The sequence below is a fragment of the Amblyomma mixtum genome, chromosome 10 (assembly GCF_055824585.1).
Source record: "Amblyomma mixtum isolate Tamu chromosome 10, ASM5582458v1, whole genome shotgun sequence".
In the NCBI taxonomy this organism is placed as follows: domain Eukaryota; kingdom Metazoa; phylum Arthropoda; class Arachnida; order Ixodida; family Ixodidae; genus Amblyomma; species Amblyomma mixtum.
Window position 1 is genome coordinate 47859656 of NC_143021.1, and position 20782 is coordinate 47880437.

The following is a 20782-nucleotide window of genomic DNA, read 5'->3' on the forward strand; positions in this document are numbered from 1 at the left end:
CTGAAAAACCTAACACTCGCCAAGAAATTAAAGAACAATAGGATAAAAACAAATGACGTTTTGGGGCCCCTACAGATCCCTTGTTCACATATGAAAACGAAAAACGGAGCGGCTGCGTTTATACAAGTGAAGGTCACTGCAGTGAGCATGCGTATGCTGAAGGCATGGGCCCACGTGTCCGATTAAGTGTGTGCGCAGTTGATTAGACATGGTATCACTCTAGGAGCAGGCGGAATGGTAATGATTTCTCGGTGCATATGATAGTGGCTGCGTCCAAGGCGATAATGTGACCGGTGTTCATCATTAAATTCAAAGGCGCCAAACCATACACACACACACACAGGAGAAGAAAGAAAGACGAGACAGAGTGCGTATGGTTTGGCGCCTTTGAATTTAATGATGAATAACTACCAACTAGCCCAACAACAAGTTCTTTTAAAATGTGACCGGTGCTTTTATAGTGATCTGCCAAGTCATTTTTCTCGGTGCGCCCCTTGGCAACGTCATTTTTATGCTCCCTGAGCCGTCTCCTGTAATCCCTAGTTTCGCTGATGTAGGCTGCGTCGCAATCCTGGCAAGGAATCTTGTGTACAACCCCGGGTATCTAGTGATAACTTGTTTCTCACTCGCGCAAGTCGCTGTCTGAGTTTTTTTTTTTTGTAGGCACGTGGCATATTTGAACATCGTAATCACTGAAGATTCTTGGAAGTGTTTCGCTCACACCGACTGCGTAGGGAATGGCGGCTCGCTTCAGCTCTTCCTTCGGGGCCTTGGGTGGATTTGAAGATTCGTGTTGCTGCGAGTTTAGAATTCGCCTTGGGTAGCCATTTCTAGAGAGTTCTTTTATCTTTTTTTCTTCTTCCCTTCGTGCTTGTGAGGATAAGCATAGGCGTTGCGAGCGTGTGAAGAGGGCTGATGCCACGGAGCGCTTGTGCCAACTGGATGCGCAGAGCCAAAGTTGAGGTATTGGCCTGTATGTGTGGCTTTCCGGTAGATCGACATCATGAGGCCGTTCATTGTGCTCTCTACTAAAACATCGAGAAAGGCAATGCTACCGGAAACTGGATGGTTGGCTGGGTGGAGTTCAGATGATGTAGTAGTGCAGGCGCCTCTTGGCTGGTCGACACGCAAAAACAGTCGTCTGCATTGCGCAAAAATATTTTTGGGCGACGAGGGAATGGAGCACGGCCGAGTTCCTCGATGGTCTCGAAGGCAAGGTTGGCGCAAGTAACCGAAGTTGAAGCGCCCATGCCGGTTACAAACACCTGCCCGTAGGACTCCTCGTTAAAAACGACATATTTTCCGCAGTAGACGCTGGCTTACAGGTTGACGCAGTATTTTTAGACTGTTCTAAAGCTTTTGATCGCGTTCGCCATCACAGGCTCCTAACCAAATTGACAAACTTAAATCTCCATCCCAACGTTATTTCATGGATAAAACAATTCCTCGATAACAGAAAACAATTCACCTCTGTCAACGGCTTTAACTCGTCTTCTGTCCCCGTAACATCTGGAGTCCCCCAGAGAAGTGTACTTGGCCCTCTGCTTTTTTTAATTTTTATTAACGATCTACCCAAGTGTGTATCGTCTCAAATTAGGTTATTCGCGGATGATTGTGTAATATATCGTAATATTACTAATGAAACCGACCGCCATTCACTTCAAACTGATCTTGACGCTGTAACGGCTTGGTGTTCTTCCTGGCTAATGTCTCTAAATGCATCTAAAACAAAGTTAATGTCGTTTACTAACCGTTCCACTCGAATTGCTACAACCTACTTCCTCAATAACGATACAGTTGAACTTACAACAACTTACAAGTACCTAGGAGTTCACTTTCAGTCTGACCTAACTTGGCATTACCATATTAACACAATCTTAGCATCAGCAAATCGCGCACTCGGCCTTCTTAGGCATAATCTCAAACACGCGCCTTCACATTTAAAAAAACTTGCTTACATCACGCTAATCCGCCCGAAAGTTGAGTATGCTTCTGCCATATGGGACCCTTATCAAGCATACATCATAAACAACCTTGAATCCCTGCAAAACCGTGCTGTTCGCTTCATCTTTTCAGATTATTCACGCTTCACCAGTGTCACAGCATTAAAACAACGTGCCGAGTTGGAACCGCTATCATGTCGACGCCATTTCGCTCGCCTAACCTTGCTTCACAAACTGTATCACCATCCCACCCTCCACGACGACTTCTTTTTGCCACACCCTGCAGTCTTTCCTCGCCGTGACCACGTTAACAAAATAAAACGCATCACATGCCGTTCATTGCTCTACGCGAAATCATTCATTCCTCGCACTATAATAGATTGGAATAACTTGCCATCACACATAGCTATTGAGGTTAACCCACAATCGTTTCAGCATTCGCTAAAGCAAACCACGGACTAACAGATTTGGTATTTTTGTTGTATTATGTGTATTTACTGAGTATTTTATTCTGCGTTGTTTGTTGTTATTATTTGTGTACATTACTAGTTTTAATTCATTATTACGTGTATTTTGTTCAAATTCCTGTGCCATATTTTTATGATTGTATCGCCCCCCCCCCCCCCCCCCTATGTAATACCCTCGAACGAGGGCCCTTAGGGGTATTGTAAATAAATAAATAAATAAATAAATAAATAAATAAATAAAGTGCTCTGCAGGTGCCGACGTCGGTGCCTGGTGTCGGTGTTCCAAGGCAGCTGGGCACAATTGTCGGCCATCAACTGTTCTTCGCCACCAGTGCTTTACCTGTTCATATGAAGATCACCACGTGTAATCAAGATGGCCCTGGCTCGGTGGCTTTGGTTGTTGACGCACCAGACGCAGTTGCTGCTACTACAGACATTGACTCACAACTGCGTCGGATGATTAGCAAATCTCTGAACAGTGTCGAGCGTGACGCTTTAGAAGCCTTGCTGGTCAAATACTCGTCCGTCTTTGACTTTTCAGAGCCCAGCGGTTCCCGTAGTATACCCGTGTCAGGTACATGGGATAGGACTGACACCGGTTACTCACACCCCATTCGACCGAAGCCGTACAGAGTGTCCCCTACAGAACGCCAGGCCATCAATAAACAAGTTCGGGATATGTTGCAAAAGGATCCTGCAGACCTTCGGCCGCTCCTGTCATTCTGGGCAAGAAGAAAGATGGCACCTGGCGCTTTTGTGCGGACTATCGCCGCCTGAATGCAGTAACAAAGAAAGACGTGTACCCACTTCCTCGGATTGATGATGCCATTGACTGTCTGTTCTCTGCATCGCACTTCACATACGTTCACCTACGGTCGGGCTACTTGCAGATTCCTATGCATCCCGAGGACAAAGAGAAAACTGCTTTCATCACACCAGACGGCATTTTTGATTTTAACGTAATGCCTTTTGGGCTCTGCCATGCCCCTGCAACTTTTGAGCAATTTATGACACCATCTTACGGGGCTTGAAATGGCAAATTTGTATGTGCTACCTCGATGATGTGGTCATTTTGGCCGGACATTTAATGAGCACAACGAACGCCTCACCCTTGTGCTGGATTGCCTGAAACGCACAGGTCTGGTGCTTAATTCGAAGAAATGTCGTTTCGGTGAACGTCAGACGTAGGTGCTCGGACACCTCGTCGACCGTGAAGGTGTCCGCCCTGGCCCACAGAAGACCGCGGCTGTAGCGTCCTTTCCAACACCTCAGACTGCAAAGGAACTTTGCAGCTTCCTCGGACTTTGTTCTTATTTTCGCCGCTTTATTCCCCGTTTCGCTGACATCGCTCACTCACTCATGTGTCTGCTCCACAAAGACGCTCCCTACGATTGGACATCTGAGTGCGATTCTTCTTTTCACCAACTTAAGTTTCTCCTCACATCGCATTCAGTACTACGCCATTTCAATCTTTTTGTCCCAACAGAAGTGCATACTGATGCCAGTGGTGTTGGATTTGGTTCCGTGCTGATTCAACGTTATGGCGACAAGGAAGACATCATTGCTTACACCAGCCGCTGCCTGAGCAAATCTGAGCGTAACTATACCATTAGTGAACAGGAGTGCCTTGCAGTAGTTTTTGCCGTTCAGCGGTTTCGCTGCTACCTGTATGAACGACCCTTCACAGTGGTTACCGACCACCATTCCCTCTGTTGGCTGATCAACCTCCGTGACCCATCTGGCCGTCTTGCACGGTAGGCAATCCGTTTGCACGAGTTCGATTATACCGTGTCGTACAAGAGTGGACGCCGACACGCTGACGCGGACTGTCTCTCTCGCTTTCTGCTTGCAACGACGGATCGTGACGGCGACAACTTTGACCACTACATCCCTTCCGAAGAACCTAAATTCCCCGATGCCCGCACATTCCACGAGGAGCAACGGAAGGACCAGCATCTCACGCTATTCTTTACCGCTGCGCAGGCCCCTACAACCTCATGTGCATTCTGTGTAGGAGATGGTCTCCTCTATAAGAAGGTCTACTCTGCCACTGGTCTCCGTTTCCTTGTGGTGGTGCCTGACAGATTACGCCCCTCTGTTTTGCGTGCAATGCATGAAGATCCCACTTTGGAACACCTGGGTTCTGCGAGGACACTTCACCGCATCGAAGAACGCTTTTACTGGCCACGTATGCGCGATAGGACTGAAAAGTATGTGGCTAGCTGTGCACAGTGTGCGAGTCACAAACGCTCCACCGGTCCTCCTCCTGATCTTCTTCACCCTGTGACGCCTCCCAGATCTCCTTTTGAGAAGGTCGGCGTAGACCTCTTGGGTCCTTTTCTCAAGTCCCATGGCTGCAACCGTTGGATTGTCGTCTGTACAGATTACCACACTCGGTACTGTGAGACAGCTCCTCGGCTACTCTATACCATGTCTCTGTCTTTCTGCTGCAATTTGTGATCCTGCGCCATGGCCCCCGCGAGTTGAAATCAGCGACCGTGGCCGCCAGTTCACCGCCGATCTTGTTGAAGAACTCCTTCGATTGTGCTCTGCACAGTTCAGACATTCTACTCCCTATCATCCACAAACCAATGGCTTAACGGAGCGAACCAACCGGACACTCATCAGCATGCTTTCCATGTACGTCGCTCCTGACCACGAAGACTGGGACTCCATTCTACCTTTTATCACATACGTATACAACACCGCTCAACACGAAACTACAGGTTTCTGCCTCCTTTCTTCCTCCTCTATGCATGCTCTCCACGACACACCTTGGGTGCTATACTCCCGTTCTCCACCGACGATGACCCTGGCATCGCTGAGATCCTCTGCAATTCTGAGGAAGCCCCCCAACCAGCCCGCCTGATAACTATCGCCTCAGAAGACCGCTCCAAAGCCCGCTACGACGACCATCATCGCCGAGTCACCTACCTCCCTGGCGAGTTGGTCTGGATTTGGCGTCCACTGAGGAAGCGTGGCTTAAGCCAGAAACTGCTCGCGAACGGTACCGGTCCCTATGTCATCTTGGAGCGACTCACTGACCTCACTTATAGGATTGCGCGCGTCACTGCAAGCGGCCGGCGTTCTGCCCGCACAGAACTCACCCATGTGGCGCGGCTGAAACTTTGTCATCCCTGTGCCGGTGCCTGACTCGCCCAGCGGGCTTCGCCTGCGACGAAGGAAATGTTACGGGCTTGAAGAAACGCAGGTAGAGCAAGGCGGAGAACGAAAGAAGAGGAAGTTGAGAGTGTTGTGCCCGTTGAACTCTGATCCCCGCTCGCCGTTTCAACCGCTCAGCGCTGGCCTGATGAACCAGTTAGAACGCCCAGGCTGTGAGATTATAGCCGTAACATTATCAAAAGGTGGCATAGGTCCACAGCTTCAAGCAGAGTGCGTTTGGAATGGGTGTCGTCATTTTCAAGAAAGACTTTACAGCACTGGACATCGAAGTCTATTGGCACACAGGTAAACATAGATTTGAAGTCAAAAGACACCATGATGTCGTCTTCTCGGATGTCGACGTCCTGTAACATCCGAACGAAGTGACTAGAGTCCTTCACATACGTCTCTGTTGTTCCAACCAGAGGGCGCAGGATGCTGTGCAGGTACCGAGACAGCTTATGCAGGGGGTACCGGGCAAAGTCTACTATTGGCCGTAGAGGCACGTCGGGCTTGTGTATGTTGCGAACACCGTAGATGGCTGGAGCTGAGCCATTTTCACATAAGACATGTAACAAGTGAAGGCGGACTAGTTGGTGGTTGAGAATGGAGTGCATATTGCAACCGCGCAAAACGACGAGGGACGAATAGAGGAAAGCACAGGACAAGACGCGGAACTTCAACTAAGGTTTACTACAGGAAATCACATTTATACAGGAATCGTAATCACACCTGATGAACAGCCGATACCATCAAATAACACAGGCACGTGGGCGCGCGTGGCACAAGTTAGCATCTAGATAGTTAAATTCTTTCTTGGATAAAGATACGGAAGTGGAGCTGATGCAACGGTCATTTTCTTTTTTTGTGCAGTAGGCTTCGAAAATTTCCCTGCTAAGCTGGGTCGTCAATTTTTTCAAGACAATTCTGTCGCGGAACCTAGGCGTGCAGTTACTGCAATGGCGACAATGTTTTGCCAGTTCCCCGCCCCCCGCCAATGATTCAACAGCGGCGCGATGCTCTTGAAGTCTTACATTCAGGCAACGTCCTGTTTGCCCTATGTAGCAATTCCCACATGTGAGGGGTATTTTGTACACCACCCCAGTTTTGCAGGGAACAGACCTGTCTACGTGCTTAGTGCGGCACTCATTCTTTTTGCCACTTCCCTGCACCATATTGCACATGCCCGAAAGCTTTTTGGGCGCCGTGAAAACCACCGGGACATCACATTTCATGGCCACTTTTTTGAGGCGATGGGAGATCTGGTGGATGTATGGCATTGCCACGGGTCTCCGGCGTTGCGGTTCTTCACTAGGGCTGTGCTTCGGTGGGCAACGAGCTTCCTTGGCAGGGAAGTGGCAAAAAGAATGAGTGCCGCACTAAGCACGTAGACAGGTTTGTTCCCTGCAAAACTAGGGTGGTGTACAAAATACCCCTCACATGTGGGAATTGCTACATAGGGCAAACAGGACGTTGCCTGAATGTAAGACTTCAAGAGCATCGCGCCGCTGTTGAATCATTGGCGGGGGGCGGGGAACTGGCAAAACATTGTCGCCATTGTAGTAACTGCACGCCCAGGTTCCGCGACAGAATTGTCTTGAAAAAATTGACGACCCAGCTTAGCAGGGAAATTTTCGAAGCCTACTGGATAAAAAAAGAAAATGACCGTTGCATCAGCTCCACCTCCGTATCTTTATCCAAGAAAGAATTTAACTATCTAGATGCTAACTTGTGCCACGCGCGGCCACGTGCCTGTGTTATTTGATGGTATCGGCTGTTCACCAGGTGTGATTACGATTCCTGTATAAATGTGGTTTTCCTGTAGTAAACCTTTGTTGAAGTTCCGCGTCTTGTCCTGTGCTTTCCTCTCTTCGTCCCTCGTCGTTTTGCGCGGTTGCAATATGCACTCCATTCAGATAAGAGTCGGTAATATAAAGTCTTGCTTTGCGGTGGAACAAATTTGAAGAAGTCCGTCAGCAGTTTTTGCAGTTCGCTCTCAATCTTGTTTGAAGGGTCTCGTTTGACTTTAGCATATGTGGTCTCGTCTTTCAGTATTTGTGCCGTTTTTGTGACTTAATCCTTGCTGTCCAGCACAACTGTCGCATTACCTTTATCAACCGGGAAGGTCAAAATGCCTTTAGTCTTTTTTAGGCTCCTGATGGACTGTGTTTTTGTTTCTGCCGGTAATAAAACAGACTTGCTTGCTCTAGAGAGTTTGGAAAGAGCTCCAATGGCTCGCGCGCGAGCTTCAATTTGGCGGGAGGGCTCAACTTTGCGCACTGCTTGCTCGACGGAACATGCCATCGCTCCAATATTTGGCGCTCGTCCGGTGTTAAAGTTCTGTACGCGGCTAAGAGCACCGAACGGAGAGTGAGGCTGTTGCGGTGCCATTTCCATTCCTCAGAAACAACCACCACAATGTTCTTGGGTCGTTGTAGAAAGAGCAGTTTATTTTGATCTATGAAAACAATGAAATACGAAACAAAACTCCTGAACTCAATGGTTTGAACATTCGAGCGCATGCGCAGTGCCGCAGCACTGAGCACGTCAGTAGGGCAGTAATGAGGCCGACACTCGACCGCCGCGCAGGGCGATGAAGTACGTCGACCACCTGCGCAAAAACTCAGCCTCGCTCATTGACAGTGCGTCCACGCATGCTTGCTCTAAGAGGTCTTGTTGGGTCGTTGTGCTCATATTTCATACATATGTGGCAGATGACGCAACGATTTTCTTGGGATGGCGTTGCGCACACGAACAAACATACACAGAAAAAGACAGAAGACAGAAAGAGCGCAATTTTGCGCTCTTTCGAAAGAGCGCAATTTTGCGCTCTTTCGGTGCTTAAATGACTACACGTGAAAGACATGAGAGTGCAAAACGGCAGCACGGACGATTAAAGGAACTGGACGAGCGCTGCACTTTCAACATGATTCATTCAAGGAAGAATGTTTATATAGCATCTGTCCTTATCCATGCTCTTACTCGCAGTTGAGAAACATTCACCTCTCACAGATGCGTATCAAGAAACAACATTTCACTGTGGCGAAGAACAACTGACCTGTCACTAATGAAATTATCACCTCGCTACTTTGTATAAAACGCTTGCATGAGCTCACGTTCTGTCCTATCTCGGCTTTTCAATAGCACTTTGCAATTCGATAGTCGATGCTTGCAGGCTATACGCTACTCTTTGGAGCAGGCTTGGCACTGGTCTGGAAAATGGCCTCTCTTGTTAAATTAATTCTTGTGTTCAAGCAGGCGCTTATGCAGACACCGTCCGGTCGGTCCCACGTACACCTTTCCGCGTGTAAGCGGGAACTCGTATACTACTCCTTTCTTCCAGTCAACATGTGGCATTCTGTGTTTGAAGGCGCAATCTAGAACTTTTTTTTCTACCAATACGTGAACACATTCCGGACAATTTGCGTGGCGCTGAAAATACCACCTGGACGCCTTGCTTATTGACCACCTTTTTAACGTTAAGAGGGGTGTGGTGTACGTAAGGTACAACTTTCGCCCTTGCAAGCTTTTTATCTTGAGCTCGGTTGTTCTCCTTGCTGCCCTTCAGTTTTTTCAGCAAGGACTGCGCCACGGAGAGAACCAGAGAAGTCGAGAGGCCTGTTTTCTGCAGCCTGGACACCTGAGAGGCAGACGTGGTGTGCATGGCATGGCGGCAATACTTCTTTAGTGCGGATACTAAGCACTGGGAAGCCATAGGCCTCTTACCAGTCATAGAATGGCTCGAATTAAAAGGCAACAATTCTTTCTTTGCGCGTAGACGGTATCGCCATCAAACGTGTGAAGGGTGAAAGGTCAGGGTGTAAATCTAAAAACTGTAATTGGTTATTACAGCTATGCAGGTCGTGAGTGAAGGCGAGGCCCATGCTCTTCCGACCAAACGTACCTAAAACATCAGCTACTGCTTCGTCAAAACTTAAATACCCATCTGCCAAAACGACCAGGTAATCGTCTACATATCTAAAAATGCACACTGTACAATCCGTGTCCTGTGCGTCACTCAAAGAGCTGTCAATTTCAGATAAAAACATATTATAAAGTACCGGGGTGGCACACGAGCCAGTGCAAATTCCCCTTTTTTTTGTAAATACACTTCTTCATTAAAATCAATAAAAGTGGCCTTGAGATAAAACTCAAGTAATGATATGAAGTTGTACACACACAAACCGGTAGCGTTTTGAAAGTCGTGGCTTCATTTCTATCTACACAATTACGCTCTGCAGAAAGGAGACGTCGATGTGGAACACAGTAGAAAATATCTTCTACATCAACTGAGAAACCGGTCCTTATGTTTCTATCAGTCTGAAGGAAGGCTATCACGTCATCAGAGTTCTTAGTTTCAAAGGGGTCTTCTACTTCTACCACAGTCTACAAGTGCTTCAGCAAAAATTGACTGATTTGCCATTGACAAGTTTCCTTTTCACTTACTATAGTCCGGAATGGTATTTTCCGCTCGCGTGTTTTCGGTGCAAAAAACCGAAAGGCTATTCTTACCAGACTTGTTGACGGCCATGGCTAGTTGATGCAGTCGCAGTTCCTCACAAAACGACACTGCAACTTTTTTCATCTGGGTCGTATTCACTTTCACGAACCTGAATTTCTTCTTCACTGCTTCTACTGCCTTTTCGTTGAATAACCAGACGGCGTTATAAAAAAAAAACCACCTTCTTTGTCTGCCTGCACGAGCTGTAGATCATTAGCTCTAAAAAACGAAATGACCTTCACCGTGGGATCAGCTATACACAGGACTATACACAGCTAGTTTTATTGCATGTTTTCTTCTTTCAAATGATGCCTTAGAATGGATATACATTGATCACAGTGTGGTAATCGCCTCCGGCCGCTGAATAATTTAGAAAAGAATTTATTCTCCCGTACTGTTCCGGTTTCATCATCCGAATGATGGCGGAGACGTGTAGTTCAGCTTTAGGTTATGTGAGGCGCGAAAAAATTGAGATATAAACTCTGATACTCCCTACTGCATATAAAGAAGCCTGCTTCAAGAGCTAGAATTGCAACTAACGACGTATTACTAGTTATATTGCAGTTTATTTGTTCCTCCCGTTGCCTAAATTCAGTGACATGTCGCAGCCCTTGATCTGTGGATGAAATTAAAACAGCGTTAAGAAGAAATTCAAATATAAATTTTTTTATTGGCCGTAGGCAAAACCACGGGGTGCGCCGTGCATACCAATGTCGAAAGCATCGTTTTAAAGAAGAAAACACGCAAGGACAATTTTGGTGTCTATAGTCTTCTATTCAGTTAGAGCAGTGCCAACAATTTCATAAAAACGATAAGCAAACATGTAAAAGGGGAGGAATAAAAACACGAGATTTCATATAAACCTGATGTACAATGCTTCAGAATATGCGTTAGTACATTACAAAAGCGTCAATTGGGTTTTTCCCAGGCACCAGACTTGATTGAATTTGGTTCTCGCCTCTACCGCGTGCCATTTGCGCACTTTCCAGGGCAGTCAGCTGCGGATGGGTAAACCAACGCGCTAGACCATCTCATATTGTCTGAAAAAGGAAGTAGGCTGGGTTGAAAAAAAAAGTGTGGCTGAACCCAGTCGCGAACCTATTTGGAACGGTTCTTTTCAATTGTTTCGGTTCGGATTGAGTTGCAATATGGCGAAAAAAATATGGGTTCGGTTCGGTTTCTGTTCTGGCTCAAAATTCCGGTTCCATTCCGGTTTCGGTTCAGGTTCGCTTCCGGTTCTACACCCTGGCTCTGAGAATTTCTAATTTATCGTGAAGAGATCGAAGCAAGCAGTGAGTGCAGCTCCAATGGCCATCAGTAGTTAGCGTGGGATCCATGTTGTACGATGGGCTTTTCCGTCACCATTCCAGCCATTCGCTCTCAACGGCTGCTCAAAGAGCGAAGGAAGCGCCATCTGTCATCATTACGGAGGCTGGCTGGCTATTCGCCAAAGGATAAAACCTGAAGCCGGTCACTCACCATACGACCCTTCTCGTATGCGCATCAAGGCCCAGTGTCTGTAATCAGTACCAAGAATGGTCACCCAAATTATGGGTTTTCCTGAAAAGGTATATCAAAAATAGCGTAAAGCGTTATTTTAGACAAGTCACCTTGCCGGTCGCACGCTCTTTGTCATCAATTTATGAATTTTCTGAAAAGCCAACTGCCACAAAAATTTCGCTCCGTAAAAATGTGTTTTTCTAGTGCTGTGCCAAAAGAGAGCACCAAAAACAAGATATATGGCATTCGTAAAAGAAGCGAACCCCTCAAGAATCGATGGCGAAAAGCGAAACTAGAAAAGGGCCGTCATTATCAAGCGCCGCAAAAGACGTAGAAAGAGAGCCGAAGAAGGCGCTGCCTGCCTCAGGTTTCGAAGGCTCACGGCTTCCCGTAAACACCACATCGAGTGGGCACGCGTTCGAAGCCTGCAATGTTAGGAATGCGAATGCCGATCGCAAGAATTTACAGCGCTGCGAACGAACACCCTTGAACGGAGACGAACTTTTGTTTGAGGGCATGTACTCTCCTCCATGTGTCACAGACGTAAGATAGCGCTTTTAGTGCGCTCGTGAGAAAACCCGCGTTTTCACCCGCGGCAGACGCTGGAGACTCTGAAGTAATTTTGACCAATCAAGGCAAGACCCTCAGCAGAACTCCGCGTCGGAGAAAAGAGATCGCCATGTGGCGCACAGCATCCGCCGTTTGCCTAACTCCGAAGTGCACTCGGCGTGTGCATTCATGCACCCCCATAGCTGCACAGGGCTTCGGCACGGTAATCTGGGCTAAAATTAGGGAACACTTTTACACAGTACCACAGAAGGAATACCAACGCGGTCTGCAATCCGTTCATTCCCAACGGGTCCGGACTGAGGAAGGACATGCTCGGTGGTGAATACCTTCGACATGCTCGGTAGGTTGCCTAACTCTGCGGTACACCGCCAGGTGCAAGCGTCGGCTGCTCTTTGCGCTTTTTGAGCGCTTATATCAGGAGGACGGGCTTTCTGAGAATCGTGGAAAATAGTCGAGGTTATTTTTATCACGTACCCGGTATATTAAGGGGCATTCTAGCCAATGCAAAATTTCTTTGCAGTTGGCCTTTAAGATGGAAATACACGTGGGAAAGAAACAAAGCAGCCTAAGTTAGGGCCAAGGACTACGCGTCTTCTTGTCCGAAAGGAATAGAAGTCGGAGCAACACAAAGTAAGTTTAGCAACCTCTGGTGCTGAACTGTGTATGCATAAGGTTCGCAGTCGGAAACTTCGTTTGCAAAGTAATGCGGAAACCAGGTGGTAATGCCGTCAGGTCCTCGTCAAGCCAGTGATGATCAGAGCACCTATGCAAATGGATTTTCCCGAAATCGGTTCCCAGCAGAACTCTGGAGTTTAGTAGCCGCGCACAGCGAAAACCGCTTCGTCATGGCGGGCGATTTGGTGCAACAATGGGGATATCGCCGTGCGCCTTCCCTGCACGCTTCTGCCGTGCAAGCTGACTCAAAGCTTTGCAAGGGGTCTCTCGGTTGCAAGACTCGCAGTCTCCCGGCTGCTGGGTTTTCACACTCTTTCCACTCGGTTTCCACACTTCCGGCGCCTGTGTTATTCGGTGTGTAGTCTTAACGCAGGGCCGCCTTGTGTCATCTTCGCCGAAACGCACCTCAGGGCCCCCTGTGCGCGGCCTTTGGTCTCCACGACAGACTCACGTTTTGCGCTGTATGATTTTCGAGGTTTAGATGGTCTCGCCGCTTTACCGGCATCGGATGCAAAGCGCGGTCGTAAGATGCCACCGAAAGATGTTGCATGCAAGCGGGATTCCTGCGCCTGTAACTTTAACATATCATACACCCGTTGGAGAAAAGCGGTACTTAAAGACATCCGCAAGTCTCTGCGAGCACATTCCGTTCGCGCCATGCTGGATGCCTATATTTCTGCGAATAACGTCCGCACATGGGAGAAAAGAATCGCTGGTACTGGAAGAGCGGTGCGTAAATGTGGTAGAAAAAAAATTCAGGGGGCACTTTGGCTCTCTAAAGTGCTGCAAGGCGAAATCATTTCCGGGTGCACTGTTTGTTTTTATTTCTGTTCATCATATTTTACTTTTCATTTTATTTTTATTATTGTTTCTTTTCTCATTTTTTTTATTTTTTTATTTTCTTGTTTTATTTTCTTATTTTTCTTTTTTGTATTTTTTATTTATTTTATACTATTTATGAGCCCCAAGGATTCAGCAGATGGGCCTTTATTCATGCTCAAACCCTGAGCCTGACCTGCATGTGAACCTCGACTGTAACCTACAAACTGACGCAATATTCCTGGACTTCGCGAAAGCATTTGACAAAGTACCCCACAAACGCTTACTACTAAAACTGTCCTGGTTAAACCTTCATCCTAACATATTACAGTGGATAAGCGAATTCCTGGCTAACCGCACCCAGTTCGTTAACGTTAATAATCAAGCCTCTAGCTCTGTTCCGGTAACATCAGGTGTCCCGCAAGGATCAGTCCTTGGTCCGCTATTATTTTTAATATACATTAATGACCTTCCAACGCATGTCTCTTGTAACGTCCGTATTTTTGCCGATGACTGTGCCATCTATCGCACTATCAACAACGCCTCTGATCAGTTCGCCCTCCAGAATGACTTAATCAGCATACAGGACTGGTGTAACAACTGGCTCATGGAACTAAACCCCAATAAATGTAAAGTCGTGTCATTTAACCGAAAACGTAATCCTGTCCTCTTCTCCTATAAAATCTCGCATGTCACGGTAGAATTAGGTCAGACTTACAAATACCTCGGAGTAACATTGTCCAATGATCTAACCTGGAACGCGCATGTCACTAAAATCATATCATCCGCTAACAGAAGCCTTGGATTCTTAAAACGACATCGACGTCATGCGCCACAAAACCTAAAATTGCTTGCCTACAAATCACTTGTCCGTTCTAAATTAGAATACGCCTCTGCTATTTGGAGCCCTAACCAAAATTATCTAATAAATTCCCTAGAATCAGTACAAAATCGAGCCACAAGATTCATACATTCGTGCTATTCATATAATGTCAGCATATCAGCACTAAAAGCAGAGGCAGGATTAACATCCCTGGCTTGTAGGCGTCGTATTACTAGTATGTGCTTGTTTCACAAATTTTATTTCAGCTCACTTCGTCGTCCTCCCTACATCAATCCGCCGGCACGCATTTCCCTCCGCATTGGTCATCCCCTTTCTCTTTCTTGTGTGTGCTTTTGTAGCGTTGAAAATCCTGATAATATTTCCGAAAACCTATTAGCTCCGCGGTTAGCTCTCTTAAAAGACATCCCCTATGCTCATTGGTGTCGGCGACTATTGGCTTCCGTCATTAAGGGACAGGAACAAAGCAGAGTGGCTCAGCGGTCAACCACGGGTTAATAGTAGAAATAAAAGGGAAGAAATGGGCTTGGGCAGGGCATGTAATGAGAAAGCAAGGTAACAGCTTATCCTTAAGGGCAACAGACTTGATTCAAAGAGAAGGGAAGCGTAGCAGGGGGCGACAGAAAGTTACGCGGGTGGATGAGATAAAGAAGTTTGCGGGGATACAGTGGCCGCAACTGGCACAGGTCAGTTTTAATTGAAGAGATATGGGAGAGGCGTTTGCACTCCAGTGGACATAGCCAGGCTGGATGATGGCAAGTATATTGCCACGCTTAACAACTGGATACAGGCATAAGCTTTGAAGTTATAAAGCTCTTGATTCACTAACAGACTGGAGGAGCGCACGAAGGATCAATGTTCGTGATTTGTAGATTGTTTAGCAGTTGATCACATCATCGAGAAATTGTATATCCCTAACTTCGTTTGTAGAAGACGAAGCATAAAAAGGGACCCCACACAAGGAACAGAAAACGACGGGACAGCGGATGTCGGTGCCTTACTTTTAACCCTGAACGCGTCTTCCCAGAAGTGCGCACCAGTTTCCTCATCATCGTCTTTTACCCAGTTCTGGCAATACACGAACGCAAAGGCTTTAAAAGGCACCCCTTTAATGGAGAAGCAGGTGAGTGCATGGACATCAATTTGCTGAAGCCAAGTTCAGAATTTGCTCACCAGCACGGCCACAGCGCACCCCGAGAAAACCAGAATGAGTGACAGACAGCGGCCCCGGCCGCCAGAGCCAGATGAATTCTTCCGCACGCTCGGTCCAGAACAGCTCTGTCCCTTAGGCCGAAGTTACAAAAACCAACCGTTAACTGGTTTACAGCTCTCGGGAATTGTTGCTGCGTAGCTCAGCGCGATCCTGAAACTCAAATCGGTTGCGTCCACATCGCCTCAGACGTGCACGTTCCGTTCTTGTGCTGCTCGTCTCCGTCTCTGTGTACCTCGTCTCCTGCTGCACTTGGGTTGGCTTATCAGCCATACATCGAAAGTCCAGCAAACAATGCCGCTGAAGACCAAAGTGATGGGGCCAAAGGATGACCTACCATTCAGAGAAGCCGTGTACTGAGCCGGATGTTCGACCTCATCCAGGAAGTCAATGGAAAGCAGACGCCTTCGGCCACTGAAAAAACGAGAGCCGAGTTCGTCCACTGCGCTGCGCTCTGCCAAAAATGCCGCGGAATGAGTGAACTTGACTTAGTTCTATACACGGCTCAGGTAACTATGCAAATCACCAATTTAAAGCCCTCATTGATTGCCCGAATCCCACCTATAATTTCCATTTCCAATCAGACAAGTTATGAGACCTTTGGGACGTAACACTCGCCAATACATAGAAAAATAAAAAAACGTGAACTGCTTCCAGCTGACCAATAATGACTGGGCATTATTCTTTCATGGGACATAGGATGACATGCTAACACTGATAATAAAATTGCCAGAATACAAAGATCTATATCTTTGCTGGGAGCGGCCGCACTGCCAAGATGCAGGAAAAAAAACGTTCATTTTTGTGATTCAGGTTTCGCTTCGATTGCTCCTGGCATCATCAGGACCCTCTTCAAGGCCGGTCGCTTTTTCGGATTCGTTCCGGCCGCCTGGAAATTGGGTACATGACTTGTGCCTTCATCGAGCTCCAGACGGTGACTGCGTCAACTACATGCCCAACAGCGCCGCACTATCAGCAACAGCAACATCAGGGACGACGACCGTGACGTCAGCGGAGTGGTATATAAGCCAGAGCTTCAGCAGAGAACCCTTCAGTGGGCTTCTGCGCTACAGTCTCCCAGCTCTCGAGGGTATTTCGAAGAAAACAAATATTAAAATCCTTGAAGCTATGCAAGCTAATGTTTTGCGAATCTATCTCGGCCTTCCCAAAAACACTTCCACTATGGGTACTCTAGCTGAAAGCAGACGTCTATCCGGATCAGTCCTCTTAACCCAGGAGCTTCTTTGTGCACAGGTGCGGTTTGTGGCTTGTGTACCAAAGCATCGACTCGCTGAGTACTGCATGGAGGAAATTTCTAACATTCTCCCATCACAGTACCAGCGTCCCATCGCAACCTCCACCTCACCTTGGAGGTATGCTGCATGGCAAATTAAGATATCAAACTCTGGCATTAAAAGAAAAACAAACACCCCCAATCCTGCACTTAAGTACTTTGCTCTTGAGCACATTCATAGTTGCTAGATTGCGTATCGCCACATCTACACTGATGGCTCTGTAACGTCCTTATCATCAGCGATTGGCGTCTAGATTCCATTCAACGTGCACTACAATTTCAGCGATACTCAGTCACCGCACCTCGACTACTGCTACCGAGCCGGCTGCTCTACACTGTAAAAAAAAAGATGTGAAATTACAGATATTTTACAGAAAGTTTCTGTGGCCGGAAAGAAAAATTCTGTGGCCCAACCAAAACATAGTTCTGGATTGGGTAATGACAGAAATTTTCTGTTTTTTATCCGGTTGCTCACACGAGGTAGGGACAGTAAAATGAAATCAACTACGCATGCATTTTACTCTATTGCAAAATACTTGCATAAATATGAAATGAATTTAAGTGTTATTTATTGCAAGTAAAGAATACTAAGCAAGATATCGCACCGCATTTCTTTTTGCTGCGGAGCAGCAAATCAGTTTCGTCATGGCGTCGCCGTAGGCAAGTGCGCTGGTTCAGCGCCGGGGAGCAGGACCTTTTATTTTGGAATACTCTCTCCAGAAGGTATGTAGCCTCACTTCTATTGCTGTACTACAATTATAAGTTGCTTTCCTTTGATTCTGCTCGTTTTTGTTGTTGGTGCGCCTGGTTGCTGGATTGATTCATGCGGATTGGCATTACTCAGAACGCTCCTGCTATGTGTACTAAGGGGCTGTCACAATCGTCGACACGAATTAGCGGTTGATGTTCTCTAGATTTAAGTTTGTAATTAATAAGGTTTTAGTTAATGAAGAATGAATGTTCATGAGGAGGCGACAAGCTATAACGATGGCGGAAAAAAGGCTGACGCCGTTATGTAGGGTAGGACCACCGGTACAAACGGAACCACGCGGCCGCGCAACCCAATTGCTTGGAGTGAGCTCCGTGTGCGCTAAAGCAGCGACGCGACGAGGCGAGGGCCGCGGTAGTTCGCTCCGTTGCTTTGTGCACGAAACTTAACTAAGTAAGGCGACAGGCGACGTGCACCAGTGCCTTGCACCAACGGTTATGTGCTTTCTCTCAGCGTCTGCGGATCTGCAGAGCGTCACTCAAGGCTTGAGTTTCGGTACGTAGAGTCCGTCCCCTTCGTGGAGATCACGACTGGTCGTCCGTGGGGCGTCGTTTCGTTTTTCGTCCCGTTGGCGTTTGGTGGCCTTTTAGGAATGTCACGTCGCGGGCTCTATATTGTGACTCGCCGGGCATCCGGTCGTCCTGAGGGGCGGCTCGTTTTCTCGTAGACGTAGCGTGGCCTCTTGAAAAGTGTTTCGTGGGAACCCGCTGCACGAGCTCCTAGCGTGAATTTTCCTCCAACTTGAATTGTTCGCAGTGCTTGTCTCGTTGTGCGTTTATATCCTTGGTTCTTGGATGCGCGCTCCCGCTCCCTCTCAGGTTCTCCCTTTTTCGCCAGCACGGCGCCTTTGACGCGTCAGTCGATCTCGTTCTACGCTTCCTCGCAGTTGGAGGGGCTATACATTGTTTGATCGCGCGACTCTGTCGCGAAGCCGCCGCGCAGGCTCTGCCGCTGGTGAAAGAATATGGGTGCCATGCAGTCGCAGTTGTTATTCGACAAGCATCTATGCCTGCAGTGCGCTCGCCCTTACCCCGCTGCAAATATTGTTAGTCCTCCGTTGCCAACTAAGTAGACTGGCCTTTCCTTTTTTCTAATTTTGCGGATATTCCTCGTAGCCAGGGCAAAAGAAATATTTTAATTACAGCGGCTGTGTAGGCGGCAGCGGCGACGACCAAGTCAGCGCGCTAGCAGGTGCGAAGATAGGTCACTGATTTCTGCGAGAGGTGTGCTTTCATTCTATGTTGATGCCGTCCGGTTTGGTAAAGATACCCGTAAACTGTCACCTCGTTGTGCCTGCGCGAGAGAAATGCCTGCACGAGAGAAAGGTGCATAAACACCGGCTAATTTTTTTTTCGCAGCATGCTTTTGGAAGTTTCGAAGTCCCATCTCAACGGTGGGCGAGTTGCTTCATGTAATCCATAGCAATATCGCATCAGACAGGATTCGAAAAGGGAATCAGAACATGGCGCTGTGTTTTATGTCCTTTCCTGTGGCCACTTTCTTGTGCTGTAGTGCATTTTCAGCTGTGTCCACTTATCGGGTTCCATATTTGTGCAGTGCGCTTTTACCACAACAAGAACATTCGAACCTCTACCAACCACTACTGAACATGCCCATGAACTTGCCGTAGCTGTAGGGAAGTGCATCGGTATCCGCAAGTGCCTGCTTTGGAAATCCCGTACTTGGAAGGTAAGTAGCGTTGCATTTTTTTACTCTAAAGAAATATTTGCAGCTTTTATTTCGATTTTAGTCAGATTGCGGGGTTCTGCAGCTTGTGGGACAAGTGAAAAGGGCAGATTGGTTCTCATGAGAAGGCTGTTGATAGATGTGCTTGTGGGGACAGTCACACCTTTACCCTATGTTATCAGCTAGGTGTTACAAAATTTGTAGTTTACAGCCTTTCCTGTCCCAGAATAATCGAGGGTAAAGTGAGAGGGGTAAGTTTTCTTATAAAACCATTTGATTTTATATTTTGAAACATTCTAATAGAACACCTCTTGAGTTCTCGGCAAATATATTAAAGGTTGGCATAGAAAATTTTAAAACTGCTTTCTGATCGTTCTTTGTGGTGACATCGAGCAGAAAAAAAACTGATATTTCAGAGCGTTTATTCGCATTTTTCTTCTTTCTCAAAATTTGATTTTCAGATTGGGCAACGTTCTGAAAGATTACTTAAGCTTTCAGAAACTATATTGCGATTGCATATCCACGACACAGAAAATGCTTTTCTTTATCGATTTTCATGGTCATGTCGAACAGAAAGGAAGGAGTTTTGTGATGCTTCGGCTGTGTTTTTCTTAAAAAAAGCTGATGTTTAGGTTTATGTAAATTTTTCGCAAAACGTGTGAGGCATAGAAAACAAAATTTTCAGTCAAGATCACAAAATGCCTCTCACAAAACTCGGACTGCAATTTTCCACCCAAAATGAACGTATACCAACTCGCCCAACTTTCCGTTCTACTGCAATAAAAAACTCGAAACGCGAAATCATTCATTCCTCACGCTATAATAGATTGGAATAACTTCCCATCACACATAGCTACTGAGGTTAACGTACAATCGTTTCAGCATTCGTTAAAGCAAACCATGTACTAACAGATTTGGTATTTTTGTTGTATTATGTGCATTTACTGAGTATTTTATTGTGCGTTGTTTGTTGTGTTATTTGTGTACATTACTAGCTTTAATTCAATATTACGTGTATTTTGTTTCAAATGCCTGTGCCATACTTTTTATGCTTGTATCGCCCCCCCCCCCTATGTAATATCCTCGCACGAGGGCCTTTAGGGGTATTGTAAATAAATAAAAAAAATAAAAAGACGAGTTATCTTTTTTGTGACTAAAGAACCATTCATGAGTGAGACAACCCACTTCTGACTGGCCAGGCTATTATTACTGATCGGTAAAGGGACCAATAAGCCTTTAAATTATAAGTATTGTATATTGCTGGCAGTCCGAAGTGGCGCAGCTCGTAAACAGAAAGTCAAATGTGTCTAAGGAAATGATTTCTTTCATATTTGCGAACGCAACA

At 46.7% G+C, this 20782-nt stretch overlaps 1 protein-coding gene across 1 annotated transcript in view; it reads right to left on the reverse strand.

The window, feature by feature from the left end:
- Positions 1 to 20782, reverse strand: part of LOC149325716 (uncharacterized) — a 295945-nt gene that overhangs the window by 139321 nt on the left and 135842 nt on the right. Inside the window, exons 3-4 of the mRNA XM_089562470.1 lie at positions 16026 to 16102; positions 11553 to 11633 (exon numbers count right to left, since the gene is read on the reverse strand). Coding sequence (XP_089418596.1) covers positions 11553 to 11633; positions 16026 to 16102 — 158 coding nt within the window. The remainder of the gene's footprint in view (positions 1 to 11552; positions 11634 to 16025; positions 16103 to 20782) is intronic.